General features: G+C 34.2%; 1 protein-coding gene across 3 annotated transcripts in view; it reads right to left on the reverse strand.

The window, feature by feature from the left end:
- The window catches only part of ESF1 (ESF1 nucleolar pre-rRNA processing protein homolog), a 64,723-nt gene that overhangs the window by 34,141 nt on the left and 4,171 nt on the right, over positions 1-26,411 (reverse strand). For all 3 annotated transcript variants that reach the window (XM_041732757.1, XM_041732759.1, XM_041732758.1), the window contains exons 3-9: positions 22,816-23,198; positions 21,807-21,920; positions 19,525-19,625; positions 17,734-17,886; positions 15,455-15,569; positions 13,020-13,167; positions 7,082-7,243 (exon numbers count right to left, since the gene is read on the reverse strand). In XM_041732757.1, the coding sequence (XP_041588691.1) occupies positions 7,082-7,243; positions 13,020-13,167; positions 15,455-15,569; positions 17,734-17,886; positions 19,525-19,625; positions 21,807-21,920; positions 22,816-23,198 (1,176 nt within the window). The remainder of the gene's footprint in view (positions 1-7,081; positions 7,244-13,019; positions 13,168-15,454; positions 15,570-17,733; positions 17,887-19,524; positions 19,626-21,806; positions 21,921-22,815; positions 23,199-26,411) is intronic.

The following is a 26,411-nucleotide window of genomic DNA, read 5'->3' on the forward strand; positions in this document are numbered from 1 at the left end:
AAGATCTGTCAATCCATTAGTAACTTGAGAAAGGGATAGATGCAAACTAATAAATGTAGAAGGAATGACAGAAAATCAGCATTTCCAATGAATAGTACAGTAACTTGACTAAAGCAAGGATCATCAATGAATGCCAACAGCAGCAGAGAAAATGTTGGGGAATAGGATATTTACTTTTTTTTTTTTAATTTATCCAAAAATATTTTATTGCCTTAGTTTAGGAAGAGGGTTTTAGATCCCCACCCCACACTGAAACAAAGAAAAAAGAATGCCACAGCAGCAAATGGCTCGTTCTGAAGGGCATTACAGAACTGTCTTTATTTAAAAATACATTAAAAAAAAAAAAAAAAAACCACCACCACGTATTAGCACCTAGCACTTAGGGTTACGCAGGGCCTCTCAGAGTTCCCCTACAGAACGGGGTCCTCAAGCTGAGAACTAGGACAGGCCAGGGCTTCTCTAACTGCTCCAGCAAGCTTTCTGGTCGCACTTGGCACAGCTGTTGCTCTCTGCCAGCTCCTAGGGTAACCCGTGGTTTCTGATTCACAACGTGGGGGATAGGAGTGTAAATCAAGTTCTATGACGGCAGTGCAAAAATTCAGTGGCACTAGTAGTAGTGTAACTTCATAAGATACCAACACATTTTTAAATACACACTAATTAATTACAAAAAAAAGTGCCTTTACAATGAAAAAAATCAGTCAGACACCTTCTTAACTGAGTAAGCAAAGTTAACAGCACAAATAATGGGACAAATTAACATCAGAGACCTCATGATGTGTGGCAATGAGAAGTATACAACATCATTTATGGAGAATTCTTGCCAAAACCTCTTTTACCTGAATTAACTATCTGAATTAGGCAACAATTAGTCAAATCCAGATTCTGGATATTCTATAAACCACTACCAGCAGACACTTTAAAACTCACTGACACTTTCATGAAAAAACTATAAAGAATATTATTGGAATGAGTAAGATACCTATTATTTTATCAATATTAAAATCCTTTAGTGTGATAATGACATTGCACTTATGTAGAAGACTGTCTTTGTTTTTGGAAGTTACATGTTGAAGTACTTTTTAGGAATGAAGTGTCACATTGCCTGGAACTTCTGAGCAGTCAAGTATTTTAGGAAAAGGAGTTTCCTAAACTCCTTGCTGTCTCCAATTCCAATTCTCATTCTCACTTGAATCCACATTAATCTTGTCCCTTCCAATCTACCAAAACAGTTCAAAATCACTGATGATCTCCACACTGGTCATTCTTAGTCTGTATTTTATTGACCCATCTTCTCATTGAAATGCTTTCTTCATTCACTTGGCTGTCTGAATACCCTAGAACTCTGAATTTCCTCCTGTTTTGGTAGCCAGCCCTTTGGATTATATATATGCTCTCCTCAACTTGTATATGCTAGACTGCTCCAGGGATCAATTTTGGAACCTCTTTTCTTTTCTACCTATATCCACTCTTTTGGTGTTCTTTACTTTCAGAGACCTGGACAATGAAGATCCCCAAATTTGGATCTCCAGTTCTGACCTCTTCCCTGAACTCTAAATTGTATATCCAAATATCTCCTTGACATACCAACTTGGTATCTAATAGGCATCTTAAAATTAACATGTGTCCAAAGAGAATTTCTGAGGTTCTTTTGCATTTATTCCACTCACAATCTTCATTATTTTAGGACTATTGCAATAGCCTTGTGACTGATTTCTTCAATTCTGTCCTTACTTCTTACCTTAATCTACTCTCAAGACAGCAGCCAGGGTGGTCCTGTTAAAAAATAATTCAGATCAGCTCAAAACTCCAATGGCTTATCATCTCACTCAGAGAAAAAAATTCCAGTTCTTAAAATAATCCAGAAGAACTTCATGGTCTGGCTCCATGTTACCTCTCTAACCTCATCTATCATTCTTTCCTCCATTCACTCACTCCTGTCACACTATTCTTTCTTTGCCATTCCTTAAACTGGATAGATAAACTACAGCTTTAGGGCAGCCATGTATTTACTATTTCCTCTGTTCTCACACTCTTCTCTGCATGTCTCACTCCCTGACCTCTACTAGCTTCTGCCAAAATATTTTTTTTATCAGACTTATGTGTCTCCCCTTCAACAAACATAAGATTTATGATATTAAGAATTTATAAGTTTTGTACACAGTGTGTCCAGAATAGTTCCTGGCATTAGGAGGCGCTTGGTAAGTATTTAAAGGAAAGTTGGGGTACTGAAGGATATTGAGGGGGAAAAAAAGACCAGATATGCCTTTCACCAGCATCTATTAAACCAAAGATAACTAAGAAAAAGAGGACTTTTACCACATCTAATGTATTTTAAGATTACAAAGAAACATGTCGTTATTTGTTCATATTCTAGATGGAATTTCAAAGATATTTTTTATGTATACCTTGTATTATCTACAGCAAAAAAAAAGTTACATAATTTAAACTATTAACATAAGAGAGGCTATTTAAATATGAGATAAAACCAGCTATCCTTTATTTGTATGTATCTTACAAATTCCCTAACAAGGACATTCACTGACAGAAGTAAGGTCCAACATGTAACACCTCACCTTATCTATTTATCAAACTGAGTCAGCCAGGATACCTTTTTAGCAACACACGGAGATGGAAAATATTATTCTATAAACATCAAAATACTGAATTGGAACTTTATTTAAAAATCTTGTAATTCAACATTTTATCAACAGACAGACTAGTTTTTTCTAGTTGTTATACTTATGTACCTGTTATCTGCTTCCTTTAAAACTCTACCTTTAAGGAATTAAACTTCTAATATTACTATAGTATATAATCCAAAGTAAAAAGGTAGGAAGTTTAAACACTCTAAATTAAAATTCCTTTTAAAAACCAAATCAGGAACACCTGGTTGGCTCAGTTGCCTAACTGTCTGTCTTTGGCTCAGGTCATGATCCCAGGGTCCTGGGATCAAGTCCTGCATCAGGCTCCTTGCTAAGTGGGGAGCCAGCTACTCCTCCAGCTTGTGCTGACAACTAAATAAATAAAATCTTAAAAAAAAATAAAACACAAAAAACCATATTCCAACAAATGTTAGTGATTAAGGGTACTTATTTCTCTGAAGAGCTTAGTATTTTGGAAATCAAGCCACAGAAAAACTGATGAATGATACAGTGTAATCTCATACTGACCCACTGTGGTTTATGGAAGTATAACATCATAAAAGTCCTGAGGTTCAGGGTAATTGTTACTGAGAACACACATTTTATCAGACACAAATTCACCAAAATACACACATGACATGAATAATACTCTAGGTTATTAGGTATCTTTATAAATACCTTAGATTCAGCAAGAAAGGTATTATCAGTCCCACTTTCCAAATAAACTGAGATCCTGAAAGATTAGCTCATTTATGTCATTTAATGAGTAGTATATAAAAGACTTTTTACATTTATACCCAAATCTGCAAATGTATACACATACTTGTGTGCAGGTATATATCAAAGATTCACAGATAGCAATACCCCAACTGAGGCCTTCAAAAATACAAGACTTACAAAACACACTATGTATTAGAATATTAATATTCCTCCACTCAATTAGCAGTAAAAAAAATAAATAAATAAACCCAATGTTGATTTTAAGTCCACAAAACTGGCACTTCTACCTATTACTGAATGCATTATGAGCTACAACTCTTTGGAAAGCAATTTGGCAATAATCTCAAAACACAAAAAGTGTTCATGCCTTTTCCCAGTAATTCTGTTTATGGGAAGCTATCCTATAAAAATAACTAAAAATATGGAAAAAGCTATAGATTATTTATAACATCCTAGATACTTGGCATCTGAGATTTAACATTTGAGGTTTTGACACTGGTAGTTTTAACAGCTTGTGAGAGAACCACAGGTTGATACACAGCATATGTCAAGTTGCTATGTGAATGAGGAAGTCACATAACTAACTACTGAGTTAGCCTAACTGCCAACATGAGCTTTTCCTTGTAGTAGGACTGCTCTCTACATGCATAAAGACATTTCTAAAATCGGGGGGAGGGAGGCGAGGGGATGGACATCTTTGTTAAAAAACTGTTTAAAAGTAAAAGACTCTAAAACAGCAAGTCAATTACTTGGCTGGTGATGAATGTGAAGAGTCGAAGAAAGTACTAATATTTGTGGTCCTGAGATTGCTAAAGGCCTTTAGTCACATTTCTTCCCAATGCCATGAGTCTATGGCAATGAAAGATTAGGAATACGATTAAGTATTCAACAACAGAGAAATGATAGATTAAATCAGTCCAACGAATCATTCAGAGGCTGATTAGGTTAGTGGAATTACAGATGATAATTTTTCATTTTACATTTTCAAAATATTTTCTGTGACATTAATATTATATCTGGAAATTAAAGTCAAGATAAAAAGGTACTGCTAAATAGAAAAGGGAACAGCTCACAATTCATTTCATGAGATCAGCATTACCCTGACACCAAAAGCCAAGGACACTCTAAGTGTAAGAAACAAAAACTATAAATAAATATTCCTCATTTAACACAGGTATAAAAATCTTTAACAAAATATTATTAAATTGAATCCAGGAATATATAAAAAGAGTAATACACCATGACCAAGTGAGGTTTATCCCAGGAAAACTGTTGCTTATATCTTCCAGTTATATACACAAGTATATCACTTTTTTGTATTTTCCCTATATAACTGTATTAACATAGACAAAGGTTTGATCTGGTCTGCTTGACAAAGCTGAAATATTTGCTATAAGCTATAAAACTTCTCAATCAAGTTTATTATAAATTTGCCTTCTCAATTGAATACTTCAATTTAAAGTGTTCATATAAAGTATCTTCATTTGGAAGCACCTGGAAGCTCAGTCGGTTAATCATCGGACCCTTAGTTTTGGCTCAGGTCATGATCTAAGGAGTTGTGGGATTGAGCCCTGCTAGGATTTTGAGCTCAGAGGCTAGTCTCCTTGAGATTTTTGCTCTCCCTCTTCCTATCCACTTGCTCTCCCTCTCTCTCTAAAATAAATAAATCTTAAAAAAAAAAAAAAAAACTTCATTCAATGGGCTCATTCTAAGATTAAACTGTATTACATACTTGACTTAAAATTCAATATTCCTTAGAATCATTGAATACAAGTAAAGGACCTTAAATAAAATATTGCTTCATAAACATCCCTGAGTGGTATAGTTATATTGATATGCCTTATTGTGAGACTTACTGAAAAGGGCACCCAACCCCTTTAAAGCAGCCTCTTTGATTTTTTTTGCTGGACAATTCTAATGATGATGATAATTCCTCATTATATTACATTGACTCTACTTTCCTTCAACTTTTATTTACTGGCAAAAATACTGACTTCCAATTTAAAAAGAGCAATGAAATCTTCACTAATATATTCATTCTGCAAGTACTTGAAAATAACTAGTAAGTCACTTTTTAGACTTCCTCTCCAGACTAAACTGAGTTCTCCCATTGTTCAGATGGTAACGCTACTAAACTTCATTTTTTCTTACCACCACTTCCTGCAAAAGACAAATATTTGAAACAAATGGGCTACAACATAGCACCACATTCCCACAGGAATATGCAGGAGTTGAGTCCACCCTACGAAATTTATTACATCAATTAACTCTCAAATATCAAATGTGCTAGTCCCCTCCACAAACAAAAACCTATGCAAACATTTTATTCCCAGTGAAAAAACATACCAGTTATAAGAAACAGATACAACTGAACATAGAACACCTTGTTTTTAAGCAATTATATTCCTACAAGTTATTAGTATTCTTTCATCTAAAGATGTATTGTGGCAAAGAACTGAATCCTGGTCAAAAATCCTATCTGGCTTTATTAATTTTTTTAAAGATATATATATATTCATTTATTTATTCATTTATTCATAGAGACACAGAGAGAGAGAGAGAGAGAGAGAGAGAGAGAGGCAGAGACACGGGCAGAGGGAGAAGCAGGCTCCATGCAGGGAGCCTGATGTGGGACTTGATCCAGGGACTCTAGGATCACGCCCTGGGCTGAAGGCGGTGCTAAACTGCTGAGCCACCCACGGATGCCCCCTACCTGGCTTTAAAAGATATATGTATATATTGTACATTGGAATCTAATATAACACTGTATCTTATATATACTGAAATTTAAAAAAAAGATATACATGTATGTAAACAGCAGCACTCTGCAAAACCAGTATTGGTTCCAAGTGTACATGCTGCTTTGCTCAGATTGCTGAAAAAAATGTGTATGCTAGAAAACAATCCTCATATATACTAGCTTTTATCTTTGTTTAGCTTTGACATGGTTTTAATTAGTATTATTCTACTCTAAAAAAAATTGTTGAGCCCTTCAAGGCAGTTATAAAAATCACTTACTATGCTGTATTTCTTTGATTCTTCACAGCAAAATGGAGATGGAAAATTATATATTATATATTTTATGCTAGGGAAACCTTGCTAATTAAGGTCTAGTAGGAGTTATGGGAGGAAAGTTTACTTATGAAATACACATTTAAAAAAGAAGTTTAATGACCTTAGAATGGATATGGTGCCTGTATTCAAGTTTATATATCCTGAGAATACTAGAATCAGATCTAGGAAAGGTCTATCTTCATTAATGGACAGAAATAATTTGTAGTTAGTGAATCAAAGAAACCAATCAAGAATAAACTGGCAAGGGGATCCCTGGGTGGCTCAGCGGTTTCGCGCCTGCCTTTGGCCCAGGGCGTGATCCTGGGGTCCTGGGATCGAGTCCCGCATTGGGCTCCCGGCGTGGAGCCTGCTTCTCCCTCTGTGTCTCTGCCTCTCTCTCTCTGCATGAAAAAATAAATAAAACTTAAAAAAAAAAAAAAAAAGAATAAACTGGCAAAAGTCTAAAACACTAGTCCCTAAGTGAATTAAGTGATATATGCAAATACCATGTTAACTTCCTCATCAAAACATTCATGGCAAATAAGATTTCTTTAGGTTTATGTTTCTAAGAGTTAATCTTCTTTTCTTTCATATCTAAAATGCACTCAACATCTTGAAATGAAGAAAAACAAGTGAATATTTAGTGGGTTTCTAATTCTTACCTGGAACCCACTTAATTTCCATTTCCATGTCATTTTCTTTGCCTTTCTTTTCTTTTTCTTGAATAACTTGCAAAAGCTGCCTGTATTTAGCAATTTGTTCTTCATCATCCTTCTGACTTTTCTTTGTTTTCCCATCTTCTTCTATACTGATTTTCTCATCACCTAATAAAAAGATCAATTTCGTTTAATACAGAAATATATAACTTTTAAATCTCACAGTCACTACACCTTCCAAAAGGTACTGTCAGAAAAAAATGCAGTATCAAAATCAGACAAAGTTAATATTAAATGAATTAAATGAAAGCATTCAGTCTTGTCTATAATAAAAATCACCTGCAATATAAGTTAGCACTGTCTAAACAGTATATTTGAGAATCTCCCTTTTTATTAAATTTCATGTTTCAAAATAATTTTATAGATACGTAACATCCTTGAACTTTCTCTTCCCTATAAACAAGAGAGGAGAGACATCACTTTATTCCTCTTTATGTCTTCTACCATCTGCCACAGTGGCTTTAAAATGTTATGGTCAATAAAAGGAGGTTGAATATTGTTGGGCTACATTTGGTACATGGATTTAACTGTTTATGCTGAAGAGACAGATAAAAGAAGCTGCTTATAATCCAAAACAAACAATGGGTCTTTTCCATTTGGTGGTGAATAAAAGGATGCTTACTTTCAGGATCTCAATAACACACTGAGAATAAAAATGAGTAAATTAGAAGTTAATTCAACTAATATCCCAGTGTGGAAAAATATCCACATTTCCATTTCCTAATTTTATAAAAATAATTAGAATACAAAGGAATAATATAAAGTTCATGGGCAACAAATACCAAAGAAAACTAATATATGAAAAGTTTGTTTGCACTATATTTCCACTGTACTTTTCCAAGTCAAAAACATAAATTAAGAACCTAGGTTTTAATGCAAAACATACAGACTTTTTGAATTGACTAAATGTCCCTGGTAAAGGAAAATCCAGAAGTAGCATAATGAAGACCCTCTCTTCTATAAGCTATGGCTAACTGGTCACTAAAAATGTCTAACATCATTAAGCATTCAGCTGTCAAACATCAATGTTAAGATTGTCCTCACGTCTTAAAAAAGGTGACATGGAAAAAGCACTGGTTAAGTAAATGTTTTCATAGTTTTTTTCTCTAAGTGAATAAAAAAAATAGTCCAGGACATTCTTTCCATCCTATCACACTTTTATATTTTCACTCAAACAGCTGAAATTCATTTTTTCCTGTTTGTGCTTTGTGCCACAAAAATAATGTTGGATGGAATTCTGTCATGTATCCCATAATTCAATGGATAAAACATCAGGAACACATTAACAAAATGGCAATGTATTTCTTTCTATTAAAAGCTTACTTCTGAAAACATAATTAGAAGCAAGCTCCTTCCAGGTTGACATTTTAGTGGTAGGTCTCTGATGGCCTACTTTAAATTGATTTTTTCCAGTACTAAAATTTTACTTTCTGAAGCGCTAGAATGTGGGATAACTCATGTATGTCTGGTTTTTTTTTTTTTTTTCCAATTCAAGGACAATACTTTGTGAAAGTCTTAATACTATATAAGGAATGAAAAAATAATCCAAGAATAAGAAGCCCTGCAATGATCTTTTATAAACAACACCATGAACATCTACTAACTAAGGCATTCAAATATACGAATGTATTTATCAGAAGCACTAAATTACAATTTAATTAAGCTGGCAAAATCAATTAAAATACTGAAGAAAAAACGCATGCTTTTAAAACTTAATGAGTAGTAGATTTCAAACAAAAAGCGATTAATTCTTAAAAGTTTTATTAGTAAAATATATAATATGGGGTAACCTATATAACTCTACTATGGGGTAAACTCAGGATTTGAAACCAGAGGGCCCAAGATCTTAACATATTGACAAATTAATACATTTTTGTCCAATGCGAATAACGCCATTTAAAAAATTTATTTATTTATTTAAAGATTTTATTTATTTATTCATGAGAGACACAGGGAGAGAGAGACAGGCAGAGACACAGGCAGAGAGAGAAGCAGAGAGAGAAGCAGGCTCCATGCAGGGAGCCCGCCATGGGACTCAATCCTGGGTCTCCAGTATCACACCCTGGGCTGAAGGCAGCACTAAACCACTGAGCCACCTGGGCTGCCTCAAATAACGCCATTTAAAAATCTAGGTCAGTTCTCTCAAACCAATCAAAGAAAACTGTTAACATTCAGCCAATCTTCACAAGTATACATGTTCTCTACTTTCCTTTAACTTACAGCTGCTAATGAAGAAAAACTATCCAGAATTTTCAGAAAGTACTAACCATATAGGCATATGAATAAAAAGGATACGTAGAAAAATCAGTATGTATATTTCAAAGGCTATTTGGAAAAGGACTTAGCTGTTCTGGGAACACTAGAAATAAAATGGTCATCAATTGTTTGAAAAGCCAAAATGTTAACAACAGCAGCCACTCAGGCCTTAAAAAAATGACAAGGCTTTTGTGCCCAACATAACCAGCCTTGTAAATCATACTTTTTCAAAGACTATTAAATACCTAAGAAATTATGTGGTCTTATTAATATGAGATGTCTGAACAAAGAAACTAGAATTCCCATTCCATGTGTAAAGCATAGTTCAAGAGTAGCACTTTATGAAAATCTCAGAAAAAAATGAGATGCAGTGTCTTTAGTAGTCTAAAGAAATGATGACAGGCCAATCAAAGGACCTAAGAAAGTTTAAGAGTTAATGGTCCTATGTTAATATTTAAGAAGAATTTTAGGATTTATTTAATTTGACATTCAGGTAATAAAAATAATACATATACAAAACAAAAACCAAAAGTAGCTATGAAAAATGTTAAGCTATAAATAAAAAGACTATTCACCACTACTAATTAAAAATGCTTAACATTTATAGTATTTGTTGTTAACACTAAATCCCTTACACAATTTTGCATGACTTGGAATTCTATTAGATAAGACAAATGAAGATGTGAATATATTAGGGAGATAGCATCAACCAAAAACTGGCAAGAAATTACAATCAAGCAAACCTTTCCAAACAGAGCCAGATTACATACAGGGAAAAAAGTTTTTTTGGGGTTTTTTTTTTTTTTTTTTTTTGGTTCTTTTTAAAAAAATGAGTTATTTTAGGTAAACATCATATACAACTAGAAAATACACCATTGATAATTTCAATCATCAAAACAAACTTCTAAATAAAACAGATAATTTGATAACTTCTGCTTCCATTTATGGCAAGCTAGATACTTCAGACCAACTCCTGCACCAAGGATATCATGTCAGATGAAATATTTTAAAAATCTTAAAAGCATCAATGGGTTAAAAAAAAACTTTAAAGAACTGACAAATTAGTAAAAAATTACCAAGTCAAAAGCAAGAAGGGAGCACCGTGGAGTTGACTCTCTTGTATTCAAGATTTATTTTCCCTGAGAACATTTACTGATCCACAGAAGAAATAGCTACAAAACTAAACATTTCAGCAGCCTAGCAGGGCCAAGAGGACAAATATTATAAGAGGAGATTTCAACTACTATGTCTACTTTATGCAGGGACCCAGACGGATATACCATTAGGGTAGAAGTCAACCAGTAGTAAACCGTTATGAAGACTTGCGTCACCCACAAAGTCCAAGGAACTTGAAGCCTCAAACCTTGGGAGTAATGTAGTCCCAGAATGACCAGAGTAAATGAAAGTTCTCTCCGATTAGATACTCTCATCTCAACTATCAAATTAGAACACAAAGTTAACCATGTATACAAGTAAACAAAAGAGAAACATCTTGTACAGTAACAGAAATGAACCCAAAAAGACTTAAAATACTTAAATTATCAGACATAGACTATAAAAACATGCTTATTCCATTTATAGAAGTGTTGAAAATATCTGCAATGAATGGGAAATTATAAAAATGATATCGTGGATTTGAAAAATAACCAAACAGGGCCTTCTGGAGTGAAAAATATAAAAATCAAAATTAGGAATGCGGGATCCCTGGGTGGCGCAGCGGTTTGGCGCCTGCCTTTGGCCCAGGGCGCGATCCTGGAGACCCGGGATCGAATCCCACGTCGGGCTCCCGGTGCATGGAGCCTGCTTCTCCCTCTGCCTGTGTCTCTGCCTCTCTCTCTCTCTCTCTATCTGTGACTATCATAAATAAATAAAAATTAAAAAAAAAATTCAAAATTAGGAATGCAATGGATAGGTCTATCAACAGATTCAACACTGCTGAAAAGCAAATCAGTGAACTGGAAGACACGTCAGAAAAAAAAAACCAGAACACAGCACAGAGAGACCATAAAGTAAGAAATATATGAGAATAGCAAAATGAAGTTACAGTGGAAAGAAATAATATATACACTTAATCAGAATCTCAGAAGGACGGGGAAGAAGAAATATCTGATTAGATAATGGTTGAGAAAATTCCAAAACTGATGAAAGATACCATGCCACAAATGCAAGAAACCCAAGAAACCCCAAGCACACAAATAAAAAGAAAAACTACAAGTCTGTAGGATATTATCACTAATGTGGAGCTGGTGAGGACTTCCCACCCAGATTTTTTTTTTTTTTTACCAATGAAAGTATCTTTCACAAGTAAAAGCAAAATAAGGACATTTTTATAAAACTGGAGAGAGTTTGGCACCAGCAAATACTAACAGAATTTATCAAGGACATATGCAAAGTAGAAGGAAAATAATCCTAGATAGAAGTATAAGATTTAGAAAAGAATAAGGAACAAAGAAATTGGGAAAAAATGTGGGTAAATCGAAATAAGGGCAGTTTAAATATTTAAATAGTCCATAGGACTTACAAAAAAATAGAATTATAATACGCAGGATAGCATGAGAGCTGTTTTAAGATTCTGCATATTGTCTAGGAGGGTAGAAACATTAATTACCATTAGTCCATAATACTTTAAGAATGCAAATCATAAATTCTAGGATAATCACTAAATGAACAGAAACAGTCTACTTTCTAAATTATTTGAAGAGAAACGGAATATAAAAAATATTCAATCAAATGGGTGCCTTGGTGGCACAGTCAATTAACATCCAGCTCTTGGTTTCGGCTCAGGTTATGATCTCAGGACTGTGATCTTAGGATTGGGCTCTGCACTGAGCACGGGGTCTGCTTGGGACTTTCTCTCCCTCTCCCTTGGCTCCTCCTGCTCGTGCTCTCTCTATATATCCAAAATAAATAAATAAATCTTAAAAAAAAAAAAAATCAATCCAAAGGTAGCTCTTAGCTTAAAAAGGGGGGGGGGGGGGTTAACAGTGCATTTCATTACTTTGTTAAGAGACTGCAAAACTGTATGAGTCAGGACAAGACCAAAAAGCCAGGCTTCTTTTGTTTGGTAACAGCTTTATTTTATTCCTGATGGGCAGCAAAGCGAAATTTATTGAGCAATTGTAAAGTGATAGTACAAAGCTCTGGACGAGGAAGGGGACCTGGGAGTGCTGCCCTATTTGGTAAGTTTTACTTTCTTTTTAAGATTTTATTTATTTATTCATGAGAAACACAGAGAAAGAGAGAGAGAGGCAGAGACACAGGCAGAGGGAGAAGCAGGCTCCATGCAGGGAGCCCAATGTGGGACCTGATCCCCGGTTTCCAGGATCAGGCCCTGGGCCAAAGGTGGCGGCGCTAAACCGTTGAGCCACCCAGGCTGCCCCTTGGTAATAGTTTTAAACAAAATGTTTGTGGTTAGAGAAATTCATGCTAAAAAAATACCTCTAAAAAAAAATTTCAAATACTATTTGTAGGTATATATAATACTATACATGGGAGTATACTTTGCAGATAGCTAAGAATTAGCTTGGCACTCCCTTTTAAGTTACTGCCAAAGACGTATTTCCATTAACAAGTCTAGATTAGGCATCTAAAGGCTTAACAATGTAAACATCGAAAGATTAACAAGTACCTTGTAACTCTTCTTCTATTTCCTCTTCATCCTCACTAGAGGAAGCTAAGTAGGCTTGAAAATCCATGTCTAAAAGCTCTTCCTTTTTAAACTTCCTATTAAGTGTTGTAATTCTTTCATGATCAGTCTCATCCCAAGTGATCTCCACCTTTCATCAATAAGAAAAAAAACAAATAAAAATAGAAGTATCAGCAATGCACACATAAAATATCATTAATGTGGCTATAGCTTAAAAAGGCATACTGAAACAAATAATAAATGACATGCATAATAAAAAGTATTTTATTTATGAAAGGGGAACCATTTCAATTAACCTGTATCTTTTTCCTAACTCTCTGCTCTATGCAAGGTACTCTTTTTTTTTTTTTTTTTTTAAGATTTTATTTATTTGGGCAGCCCCGGTGGCTTAGCGGTTTAGCACCACCTGCAGCCCAGGGTGTGATCCTGGAGACCCTGGATCGAGTCCCACGTCAGGCTCCCTGCACAAAAGCCAATGCAGGACTCAATCCCAGGACCCTGGGACCATGACCTGAGCCAAAGGCAGATGCTCAACCAGAGTCACTCAGGTGCCCACAAGGTACTCTATTATTACAAGTAAAAATTCATCAATGTGTCAATTAATTATAGGGAAAAAAATAAAACGTACTAGTAAAAAAATTTAACATTATGAATTGACAAAAACATGTTTTTCACCTGGAGTTCTAAGTATTTCAGAAGGTCTACAAACCATGTGAAATCCAATAAAGCTTTCAACTACTTCCAGTACGGTTCGTTTTTCAAAAAAAGATTAAGAACCACTGATAAGAAAGGCATTTACTGGTTTGAAGTATGGTAAACCCCCATGATACGGAAATTCATCTATCTATAACATCACTGGTCTGGCTCTTGTCCTCCATCTATAACATTTGGTCTAGCTCCTGTGCTCCATGCAGGCCCTATTCTCAGATACGCTCTATCAGAAGTTTTAGATTTTCTCACAGGAAATCTAGATTGTTTTTTTTCCCCCTCAGGCTAATCTCCCCATATTAGGACAATTAACCAAGGGATCTTTAAGATAGCTGTCACTACCTTAGAAGTTCTAACTAGTCACCGAATTTAGAATTATCCCTGTTCCAATAATTTGTCTGAATTGGTAACTACAGAATTGCTGCTGGAACTGGGACTGATTATGGATGGTACACCTGGACTCTAGGAATTCCAGAATGGCTGTCTGCACAGACTTGCTTTGGTCATTTTTCAGTCTTGAAAACAACCTGACCCTATATTTCAGGTTACTGAATCTATTAAACTTCACTTATTTCATAATGGTGGGGTTCTATCATGCTCAGTAACTAATCAAGGCCACACAGTACCCAACACAGCATGCAGGTGACAGATACAGCAGTTCTCTCTATCACTAAACTATCCTCAGAAGAGCACAGTGGTCTGTCACTGGAAAGGCAATGGGAAACCTGTGTGGTTACTGCAGTCTATCTGTGGGTAGCACGTTTAATAGGGGGAAAAGAGGGATCCCTGGGTGGCGCAGCGGTTTGGCGCCCGCCTTTGGCCCAGGGCGCGATCCTGGAGACCCGGGATCGAATCCCACATCAGGCTCCCAGTGCATGGAGCCTGCTTCTCCCTCTGCCTGTGTCTCTGCCTCTCTCTCTCTCTGTATGACTATCATAAATAAATAAAAAATAAAAAAATAAAAAAAAAATAGGGGGAAAAGAGAAGATAAGCAGCTAAGTAACAAACCAACGCAATAGAAATCTTCTGGCTAATTCATTACTGAGCAGTAAAGTGACATCTAATAATCCTGAACTATTTTACTTTGTTTTTACAATTTTGGATCACATCTGCAGAAAAAAAAAATGTATTCCTATTTAAAATTTCCACTGTTTTTTTTTTTTTTTTTTTATTTTATTTATGATAGTCACAGAGAGAGAGAGAGAGAGAGGCAGAGACATAGGCAGAGGGAGAAGCAGGCTCCATGCACTGGGAGCCCGACGTGGGATTCGATCCTGGGTCTCCAGGATCGCGCCCTGGGCCAAAGGCAGGCGCTAAACCGCTGCGCCACCCAGGGATCCCAAATTTCCACTGGTTTTAACTGTGATTTGAGGTAATGTTACCTCCTTCCCCCACTTCCCAGGATATTAATAACTGACATATTACTTATTAAAGAATCTACTTGAATGAGAATATAGGGGAAAGATAAAGGAGAAAAAAGAAACATTTGCAGGTAATTGACTCAAGCTTAAAAGCTTAACAAAAATCTGAAAATAGGTTCAGACAGATGTGGTAGATAAAAATGCAAATACACTTGTGTCTCACTTATTTGTATTTGTGCACTAAAATTTTGAATACTTTCCATTTCTGAAGATGAATGAGTAAATAATACACAAACTCTTTTCTAAAAGCAAGAGTCCAGCTATACATCTTTAAAAGTTAAGAAATACCGTTGATGTTCCCATTGCAGCAGATGTGAAATATTTTGGTTTATATGCTGTTAAGTCCACTTCTGAGGCTATGTCCTTGGGCTCATCATCAAAAGTAATATCATCTGGTATAAACCTAAGAAACAAAGAAAAAATAAATTTATTTTAACATATGCTGTAGTGATAAACAACCAGAATTTAGGTTCTTTTCTAATTAGTTCTAGTTTATACATACATACCATATAAAAGTTTCTATAAAACACACATGTAGATGGGCCAACAATGTTAGAAATAACCTTGGCACAAAATTTATGAAATTCATAAACTATAAATCTGTAACTCCACTAAATTTGAGCGAACTTTGTAGGTAGAAACCCTGTGTTAGGAGTCTGTTAATATAAGTCAGGTGCAAACACACATGGGTCCCTCATGTTTCAAAAAGACCTAGACTCCTGATAGCATGGTATGAAGATCGAATAGAATTAGTACTGGATAAGTGATCTGAAAATAAAGTATCAGACACATAAGGTGTCACTGAAAATAAGGAAAAAACTTAAGGTTGACTCTTTAAAAAATCTTCACAATATCATCTTACATTATTTTTTCACAAATAATTAGCTGTTAAATGTAAGTTAGTCACTGTAATTGTCTGACAATACTTAGGCATCAGGCTAAAAAAATAGGGGGGGAAAGCAGAATTAAATAACCTACAGTTAATATATTTAGATTTTGTAATTTGTACAGGAGACTTTGGTTCCACACACACAAAAAGCATATGCTCAAAAAAAAAAAAAAAAAAAAGCATATGCTCTATGATCCACTAAAAATGATTTTTGGAAGATAATTAAAGTTCATTAGGTTTATTTTATTTTATTATTTTTTTAGTTCATTAGGTTTATACATTATCCTCTAGCTAGCTACTTCTGCAAGGAATTAGTAGAAAAAAAACAAATATCTGAAATAATTACTTTTAAATATAATTAATATGCATGCATTTATATTTTGAGGCAGATGAAAAAAAGTTTCCCTAGATAACTGGATGACAGCAGAAAACTCCATTTCGGATGTTATGTTCAACAAAATAAAACAGGGAATGTAGATTTTTTCCACAGTCATTGATCTTATTTTCTAGGCCTGCCAGGGCTTATTCTAATATTGCATGGAAATGTCTGAAAAAGGAAACACAGGGAACAAAATGATGCCGAAAAGAATATGTTAACATGAATTCATGAAACACAAAGAGTTTGACATTCTAACAAATGCTTGTTACCTACTATTTAAACATTCAAAACAAGTACCTCCTATTTAAATTGTTGAGAAAAGAAAAAGAAATACTTGTAAGTCCTTCTTGCCAGAAATGCAAGCGTACTAAAATCTTACCTCAGATTATCAATTCAAGAATTTTTATTTGTATTTTTCTTCCCGTTGGCATGCCTTTCAAATACGAAAGCCAGACAGTACAATATGGTGAATTTTTTTTGGAAATATTTCATTTTGAGAACAAAGCTTCTCACAAACTTGGATACAAAAAGAACTGATTTCCATTCACAGTGTCATAGTAGAATGGTTTATTGGGTTCAAAAGCACTAAGCTAATAACAAAATGCTATAGAAGTTCAGCTCCTCATTCCCTCAGAACTGACATAAGCAACCATCTAAGGCTTTTTAGCTTGGGGCCATTGAAATCTGTGCACGTGGTGAAAATAATGCTCAAGTCTGAAGACAATGTCAGCTACACCATCCATTCACTGAGCATTTAGACCAGCACTGTCCAATGGAACCTTCTGTAATGACAGCAATGTTCTGTATCTGCTCTACCCAACATATGGCCGGTAAGTACTTGAAATAGGTCTAGTGATGAAGCAAATGGATGAATTTAAAATTAAAAAAAAATTTAATTAGCCAGATATGACTAGTAACTACTATATTAGAAAGCACAGGATTACAGGTACCAGTTTATTAGCAAATTCTTTTGCCCCCACCTCAACGCCTTTTTTTAAAGTTAATTCACCTGGGTCCTAATTCTAAAAGAGGTTGCAAAAAAATATTACTACATATAACCAATTACCTTAAAAACATAGCCAATATATTTGAATTTCAGGATTTAAAAGTGGGGTGACTCATACATAATACTTTTGCATTTTTTCATTATAGTTTTCTTTGTTGAGTGATGTTCCATAAGATGGAGTTCACCTAAAGCAAAAAATCTTCTTGTGCAATATGAAACAACAGAAAATACTACTAATATTTTATTTCTTACAAGCATATTATGCCACAAGATAAAATTGGTAAGACACATACCTCAAATCTATGAATGAACAACTACTTTCGAATTCAAGGCCATCACAATCTTCATAAATTTTACCAGCTGTTTCAGGAGAATCACAGTCTACTACTGCATAGTAGTACCTGAGTCGTTTGAACTGATAATCCCTCAATTTTTCTCTAGAAGTCCTAAAAGGTAGAAAGCTCATTAAGCTTACCAATATGGGAACACAAATACCTATCTTCCTTTAAAAAACAAATGTAATTATTTCAAGAATAATATATTACAACCTGGCCTTCATCCCAATCCATCTTTCCTTCATGATTCTACTTGTATGGGCATTAAATATTTAAGCTCAATTTATTATTTTGACAAAGCACAGATTAGTTATTTCGATTGAAATTTGAATCTAGAAAAGGAGAATATAAGAATTACATATGCTACTTTTAATTTTTAGCTCTTGAATAGTCAATTTTTTTGGTTTGTTTTCCTACCACATATAGTCTCTGAAGTAAAACTGAACAAAATCACTATATTACAAAATATGCTAAGAAAGCATTAGCTCTCAGGAAAGAAATTTCTGATTTTGTAAAATGTTTATTCCAGATTTATGTATTATGCTCAAGTCTAAATTTTTGTAAGTTTAATTTCATTTCACTACAACATATTCTTTGAGGGTCTTCATTGGCTCTGTTCTGCCACCAATCTATTTAACCAGCATTTTTATTACATGAACATATAGCTCCACCTAGTGGTTTAAAAGCTACCTTAAATTTTTTTCTATCCATCATGATAAAAATTATGTTTTTTAATACATAAATTTAAAAAAATTATGCATTTTGAAGGCAAATAGGGTATCAGTGCCACTTATACGGAAAGCAACATCTCAGGGAAAAAAAACCCAAAACTTACTAATTCAGAGCAATGAGGCTGAGAACCCTTAATCAGTCTAATCATGAAATGTTTTTCAAAACTCCATAATTGTTTTTGTGAATAAAGAAGTATGAATATACACACAAATGGTTGTTGGAATAATGTGCCACTTCTGACAGACTTTAATCTGCTTTACTACCTATTTTAACCATGAATAGCAGGCACAGCATAAACTTCAGTCCCATTAAAGTGACCAGAGTTTTTACAGCCACTCTGGAAAAACTGTGTGGAGGTTCCTCAAAGAGTTAAAAATAGATCTGCCCTATGACCCAGCAATTGCACTGCTGGGGATTTATCCCAAAGATACAGATGCAGTGAAATGCTGGGACACCTGCATCCCAATGTTTGTAGCAGCAATGTCCAGAATAGCCAAACTGTGGAAGGAGCCTCAGTGTCCATCAAAAGATGAATGGATAAAGAAGATGTGGTTTATGTATACAATGGAGTATTACTCAGCCATTAAAAATGACAACTACCCACTATTTGCTTCGACATGGGGGGACCTGGAGGGTATTATGCTGAGTGAAATAAGTCAATCGGAAAAGGACAAACATTATATGGTCTCATTCATTTGGGGAATATAAAAAATAGTGAAAGGGAATAAAGGGAAAGGAGAGAAAATGAGTGAAAATATCAGTGAGGGTGACAAAATATGAGAGATACCTACTCTGGGAAATGAACAAGGGGTAGTGAAAGGCGAAGGGGGCAGGGGGTTGGGGTGACTGGGTGATGGGCACTGAGGGGGGCACTTGGCGGGATGAGTACAGGGTGTTATGCTATATGTTGGCAATTTGAACTCCAAAAAAAAAAAAAAAAAAAAAAAGTGACCAGAGTTCTGAGTTAGTGACATGAATTTGAGAGATTTCATCTTATTTTCTATAACAGATTAATACCAGTCCTTTTCAGGGGCATCTTCAGGAATACTTAATAACTCTACTGGTCCTTGAACTTGTTCTTCTTTCATCCTCTCCTTTCCAAACTCCGAAGGATATATCTAAATGCATAAAAATAAGATCAATGTAATTTATACTTCACTTTTCTTATAACATTCAGACCTGTCAAGGTCAGGAACTCTTAAGAGTTACAACTGAATTCGATGAAAACAGCAAGGATGACTCACTTCCAAACCTATTATAGGAAGCTAAAACATCCTGAGGAATCTCCTTAAAAATAGTCATTTAGACTGGAGAGTAACAGAAGAGGAGGTTGAGAACAAAAACAGAGTATCTCCTGCATACATCAACTGGGACAAGATGGTCCTGTGATCCAAAGGAAAAATTAAGAAAAGCAAGAGTCCACGAAACTCAATACAAACACACATATGAAAAATGACTAGTTGACATGAAATATATGAAAATGATTAAAGTATATAAAACATAAAGAAAAATAATTGTTTTATCTTTTGTCATATCATTTTCCCAATGCTTTCTTTTAAGAAATACTTTTAAATAGAAAAGAACTGGGATGCCTGGGTGGCTCAGTGATTGAGTGTCTGCCCTTGGCTCAGGGCGTGATCTGGGGTCAGGATCGAGTCCCGCAATGGGCTCCCTGCAGAGAGCCTGCTTCTCCCTCCGTCTGTGTCTCTGCCTTTCTGTGTCTATCATAAACAAACAAACAAATAAATAAATTCCTTAAAAAAATAAATAGGAAAGAATTAATAATCTTAACATACAATTTAGATGGTCTTGGTTAAAGAAAAACGATTCACCCTCATTGGGATTTGGTATTTTTGTATGTTGGCTACTTTTGAGAGCCAAAAAATATAATTGTATCAATTTGTATTGTTTTGATAATACTGGGCTTAATATATTTTTGCTAACTAATACCTGCTTTTTTGAGTTCTCTGCAATATGCAATTTATCAAATAGGGGTTTTGAGTTTTCTTACTAATTTGAGTGGCAATAATAGGTTTTGATGTGGAATTTTTAAATATATATGTAGTCACATCTGTTGATTCTGTTTCTTTTTCTTTTCTAGGTTGAGAAATTCCTGCTATCCATTTCCTGAGACACAAGATTTAACAAGAATACAATACTATTTTATTCCATTTCTGTGGTTTGATTTTTAATTTTTTTCTTACTTTATCATCTGGAGTTTATTTTGGACTATGATGAGGTAAAGATCTGAACTAAACTCTTTATAAAGAGACTCATTGGTGTGTCCTGTTATCAGGTATTCAAGCTTAGTTTAGTCTAAATTATAATATAAACTCTACCATTTACCGATTTCATTACATCAATTTGTCCTTCCATTTTTACCCAAACTTGCTAACACTTGCAGCAATATAAAATGTTTATATGTTGTACCTGACAGGGTGAATCCTTTTATACTGGTATGTTCTCCCAAAAATTTATTAGTCATTCTCACTTGTTTATTCTTTCAGATGATTATTGGTATCCTTTCTCTTTACTTTGATTTGAACTAAAATCATGATTAAAACTACACAAACTATAGAATTGACATCTTTAAATATTTAAATAGAACAATAATTTAGAGCTGTTTCAGGCACAGTACTAAATAGTGTGAGCTTCTTTTAATTTCATCCTTACAACTATCCTAGGAAATGCTATTGTTCTATCCACTTGTCAGATGACAGAACATATTTAAAAGATTAATAAAATGCCCAAGATCACATTGCATGTATCAGAATCAATATTTAAATGTAGGTCTGTCATACTGCAAAGCCTAGATTCTTTTTTTTTTTTTTTTTTTCAAAGCCTAGATTCTTAATCACTATGCTTGCTCTCCAGAAAAATGGTATCTCAACATTTATTTTTTTCGAATTTATCCAGTGTTAGAGTTTACTTCATATGTATCATGTATATTTAAGGTAATTCCCAAGGACCTTACGTTTCTGCTGCTAGTAAAAATACATATTTTTTTTCTTAATTGGTTAAGAATTGAAGAATATAATTAAAAAATATCTATTCTGTCTTTGAGCTTTATAATAGCTTTTCAATTGACTTAAGTTTTTAAAATACATATAATCACGTAACCCATCAATAGCAATAATTTTACCTCTTCCTTTTTAACTTTATTATAATATTTATTATACCAGTTTTGTGCCTAACTGTACCGGACAACTCCCAGATTATTTTCCTTAAAAAAGAAAACTATGACTTAAAGATTAAACTTAAAATGTCTAGAAATATTTTAAAATGAAATCAATTCTCACCTTTACAGAAAATATAACACCTCCTTTAGGTTTAAATGAATTGAACAGAGCTAGCAAATCTTTCGCCTTTAATCTGTCCCAGTCCATATTGCAAACTGCTAATCGACGTGTAACCTAAGAAATGAGAAAAATTAAATATAACATAATCTTTATCATTCTCATCACTTGCAAAATATACAAAAAAGTCTTCTTTCCCCCAAATTCTGAAATCATCAATATAGTATTTATCTAAGCAGTTTCTTTCTTTCTTTTTTTTTTTAATCTAAGCAGTTTCTATCTGTAAAAGAAAACTTCGGTTGAGTCACACAATGGTAAAACTGTCAATAGATAAGCACTTTTTCTTACTTGGTTCTTAGCTCTTGCATCAGAACATGATAATCAGATTTTTTTTTTTTTAATTTTTAATTTATTTATGATAGTCACACAGAGAGAGAGAGAGAGAGAAAGGCAGAGACATAGGCAGAGGGAGAAGCAGGCTCCATACACAGGGAGCCCGATGTGGGATTCGATCCTGGGTCTCCAGGATCGTGCCCTGGGCCAAAGGCAGGCGCTAAACCGCTGCGCCACCCAGGGATCCCGATAATCAGATTTTTTAACAACAAAGTTTGTTAAGCTATTTTGCTACCCAAATATGAGTCTGGAGATTGATTATGTTACCCCATAGCATTTCTAATAGTGCAGTAGGACTGAAATGTAAACTACCAGATACAACATATTTTCTAAAAATTTCATGTGACATTTAATTTCATGTGACATTTCTTTAGTTAATCTCTATTTGCTTGGGCAGACATCTAATTTATATAGCTTCATTCCATATCAAAAATTGTTTTTAATATCAAAAAGTTTTACTTATTTATTTTTTTATCAAAAAGTTTTAATCAGAATACCATAAGAGTATTATTTACCAATAAAGCTTTTCCCACTCAATTTAATAACATCAATTCTACCATTCATAAAAGCTACTTTTACTATGCTCTTCACAAATAATATTATTTATTCAAAAATTCACCTCATCAGCTCGAGGAGCATCTTTATCTAATTCTCTCCAAGCATGCTCAAAACCAGAGTCCTCCGGCAGTAAATCTGCCATATCTTCTTCATCTTCAGAACTGGTTTCTATATTTCCTTTACCCCTCGCAAGATCAGGGCCACTGTCACTTTCATCATCATTGTCACTATCCTCATCTTCATCTTCTTCCTCATCACTTTCATTTCCATCAATATAATCATCAGCTGAAGTTCTACCAGTGTCTATAATTTCATCTTCAGATTCTTCATCATCTATTTCACTTGCACTTTCTGAATCTTCCTCCAGAGCATCTTTGTCAAATATGTCACCATCTGTTGAGTTTTCATAATCATTGCTTTCTCTTGCCATTAATAGTGGAACCACTGTAAAAAAAGATTAGAAGAAGGAGATATTTAGAAAATGTAAATACAAATTGAATCCAACTTATTTTGAACTCAAATCCAGTAAAAACATAATTTCTACAAAATAGCCTAAAAAAACATAAATTCAGCAAAGTTCATGCTTAAGTTATTTAACATAAATTTGGATATTTACCCAATCATACAAGTAGATTCACATATTCACTCAATTATGGAGTGCCTGCTGTATGCTAGATGCTCGATACAAAATCATTGGCAATAGAAGCTATCAATGCCTACACTGAACTTAATAGTCGAGAGGATATGTGGACAGATATCAAAAAAATCAATCAAATCAATACATATAATAGGATTCTCTAAATAGGTATAACTGAATTGTTACTTGAAGGATGAAGAGGAGGTATTCAAGATTAGACCAATAGATGAGAGAGATAAATGTTCCAAACACCAAAAAAACCCAAAACCAAAACACAAATGCAAAGATCTAAAAATAGGAAAAATTGGCAAGAATGTCTAGATTGCAGATAGCCAGGAGTCAAGTAAGAAATTAAAGTGAAGAGTAAGGTAGGGGCCACACTTTCCAAAAACCAAGAAGGAGGCTTGGACTTTGTCATATAAGCAGTGAGAAGCCTCTGTTGTTTTCAGAAAGGAACATCATCAGATTGGCACGATGAGATCACCTTGACTACACTATAGAAAATTGACTGAAGGAGTCAAAAGCAGATGCGACTAGAGAATTAGAAGTACAGGACAATACTCCTAGCAAGAGATGCAGGTAGCACTAAACTGTCAGAGACAGAAAGAAGTGATGGATTCACTTCAGAGTTGCAGAGTCAGGAGGTAAAATCAACAGTAATTAGTGACAGGGGCTTGATATGGGACACAGAAGTTTTAGAAATGTCAAAGATGAGTCCTAGATTCTTGGCGTGAAAAGCTAGCTAGCTAGTTGGATAGAGAGAGAAATGTGATGTTGGAAAAGAACCAGTTTGCTTGTTTGGTACAGGTAGATCATGAGTTGTTTTTGATATGTTGAATTTGAATGCCTTTGAATCATTAAGAGGAGATATCAAGAAGGCTGCTGGCTGTGAGTTTACAGCTCTGAAAAATTGCACAGTGGAGATAAAATTTTTCATTCATTCATGTGTAATAATAAATGTTATGATACGGATGAGATCACCTATGCAGAGCAAAATAATAAGTTTTCTGCTTAACTTTGAGCTTTGTAAGTAACTTATAGTTAGCAATATATGAAAAGTAAGGGACTATTTTTATTTAAATTGGATTTTTTTAGCTTTCATAACTCTGAAAACTCATTCTCTATTTCTAAAACAATCATACGATTCTACTGTGGGTGGGTGTGTGTGTTGATATACAGTATCTTACACATTTTATTCATCTTTAAGTTGGAGCTTACGTTTCTATTTACAGGTTCTACTTGCAAAATTTAAAAAAAAATTATTTATTTATTTTCTAATATTTTTTTAAAGATTTATTTATTTATGATAGACATAGAGAGAGAGAGAGGCAGAGACACAGGAGGAGGGAGAAGCATGCTCCATGCCGGGAGCCCGACGCGGGACTGGATCCCGGGACTCCAGGATCACGCCCTGGGCCAAAGGCAGGCGCCAAACCGCTGAGCCACCCAGGGATCCCCAGAATTTAAAAAAATTTAAAAGCTTAACACTTGGAATGAAATTTGAACTTAGTTTTTTCCCTGATCCTATAATCTTATAATAGGTATTTATTGACAAAATATTTCTTATCTACTATGTAAAAGGCATTGAGCTCAGGAAAGGGAAAAGGGATATGGCTTATAACATGATCCCATGCTCTTGATGGGTTCACAAACAAAAGGAAATTATTTACTGATTTATGAAGCTATGTTTTAAAGTAACACAGAGGAACATCTAAAATTGGCCTGTACAGCGGTATTTACAATAAAAAAAAATCTTCATGAAGATGCCATTTGACCTGAGGCTAACTGAAAAAGAGTTCCGTGAGGAAGAAAAGAAATGGGCTTTTATTTTAGTGCCATAAGGGAGTGGGGAATCATAAAAAAATAAAAAAATAAATAACTAGCCAGTAGATGTGAAAAAGCCAAAAAAAAAAAGGGGGGGGGGCATTATTGTGAGTTCTGCATATGGGATAAGAAAAATGCCACCATAATAGTGAAAGAAAGTTACTATGAGGCAAGCATCAGAATTCACTTTTAAACAATATACTGAGAAATAATACCTTGGACACTTAGCTTTATCTAATATTGCAATATTTCTCAAGCATCAGTCATTATTATACCATTTAAATGATTTTTGCATTTCACTGATGTTTTTCATTAAACTGAATTTTAAGTTAAAAAAAATAGCTTTGCTCTAAATATCTCTGAAGTCACAGATATGAGGTAGTGGTTACATTTTTTTCCCTAAGATGTACGTAACTATTAACATAAAAAAGTTTGAGTATCATCTCACATATGCCGTTTTCTCTTATGACAACAATATACATACCAAACTTTCAGTTGTATAATAAATTGATATACAACTGAAACTAATGATGTATTGTATGTTGGCAAATTGAATTTAAATACAAAATAAAAAGATACATTCAAGACTTAAAAAGATCTAGTATTTTAGTATTTTTGACAATATCAAGTACAGAGTTTTCATTCATTATTTGCCCAGAATCCACCATGTACAATGCTAGATAATGGGAGATTATCTCCATTCCTAGATGGTACCACTCTAGTAGTAACTTTACTTACTGAGCTACTTTTAAAAAAATGCATTATTATCTCCCTCCAAGTTAAAAGTAATGAATCCTCACTGCAAAAAAATTAAGAAAATATGGTTTAATGAAGAAAATAAAAATGACTAGTAATTTTTCATTCAAAGATAACTGGATGGTTATTTTGTTACATAATTTCCTAAATTTGTTTTCTATGATGTACCCACTGATTTTTTTTTTTTTTAAGTAGCTAGTCATATCATTTATACTATTTGGTAACTTATTTTTAAAATTTCATATATCATAAACATGTTTGGATATATCACAATTTATTTAATCAATTCCCTAATGATTTATACTACTCTTTAAATTTTAAAAACAATACTATGATGCACTTTCTTTGCACAAATGTCCAACTATTTACTAAAACAAATTCCTGGGAGGCAAGTGCCGGCATCAACATTCTATAATGACACATGATACTAAACTGCACCT

This window comes from Vulpes lagopus, chromosome 18 (genome assembly GCF_018345385.1).
Source record: "Vulpes lagopus strain Blue_001 chromosome 18, ASM1834538v1, whole genome shotgun sequence".
Lineage (NCBI taxonomy): Eukaryota > Metazoa > Chordata > Mammalia > Carnivora > Canidae > Vulpes > Vulpes lagopus.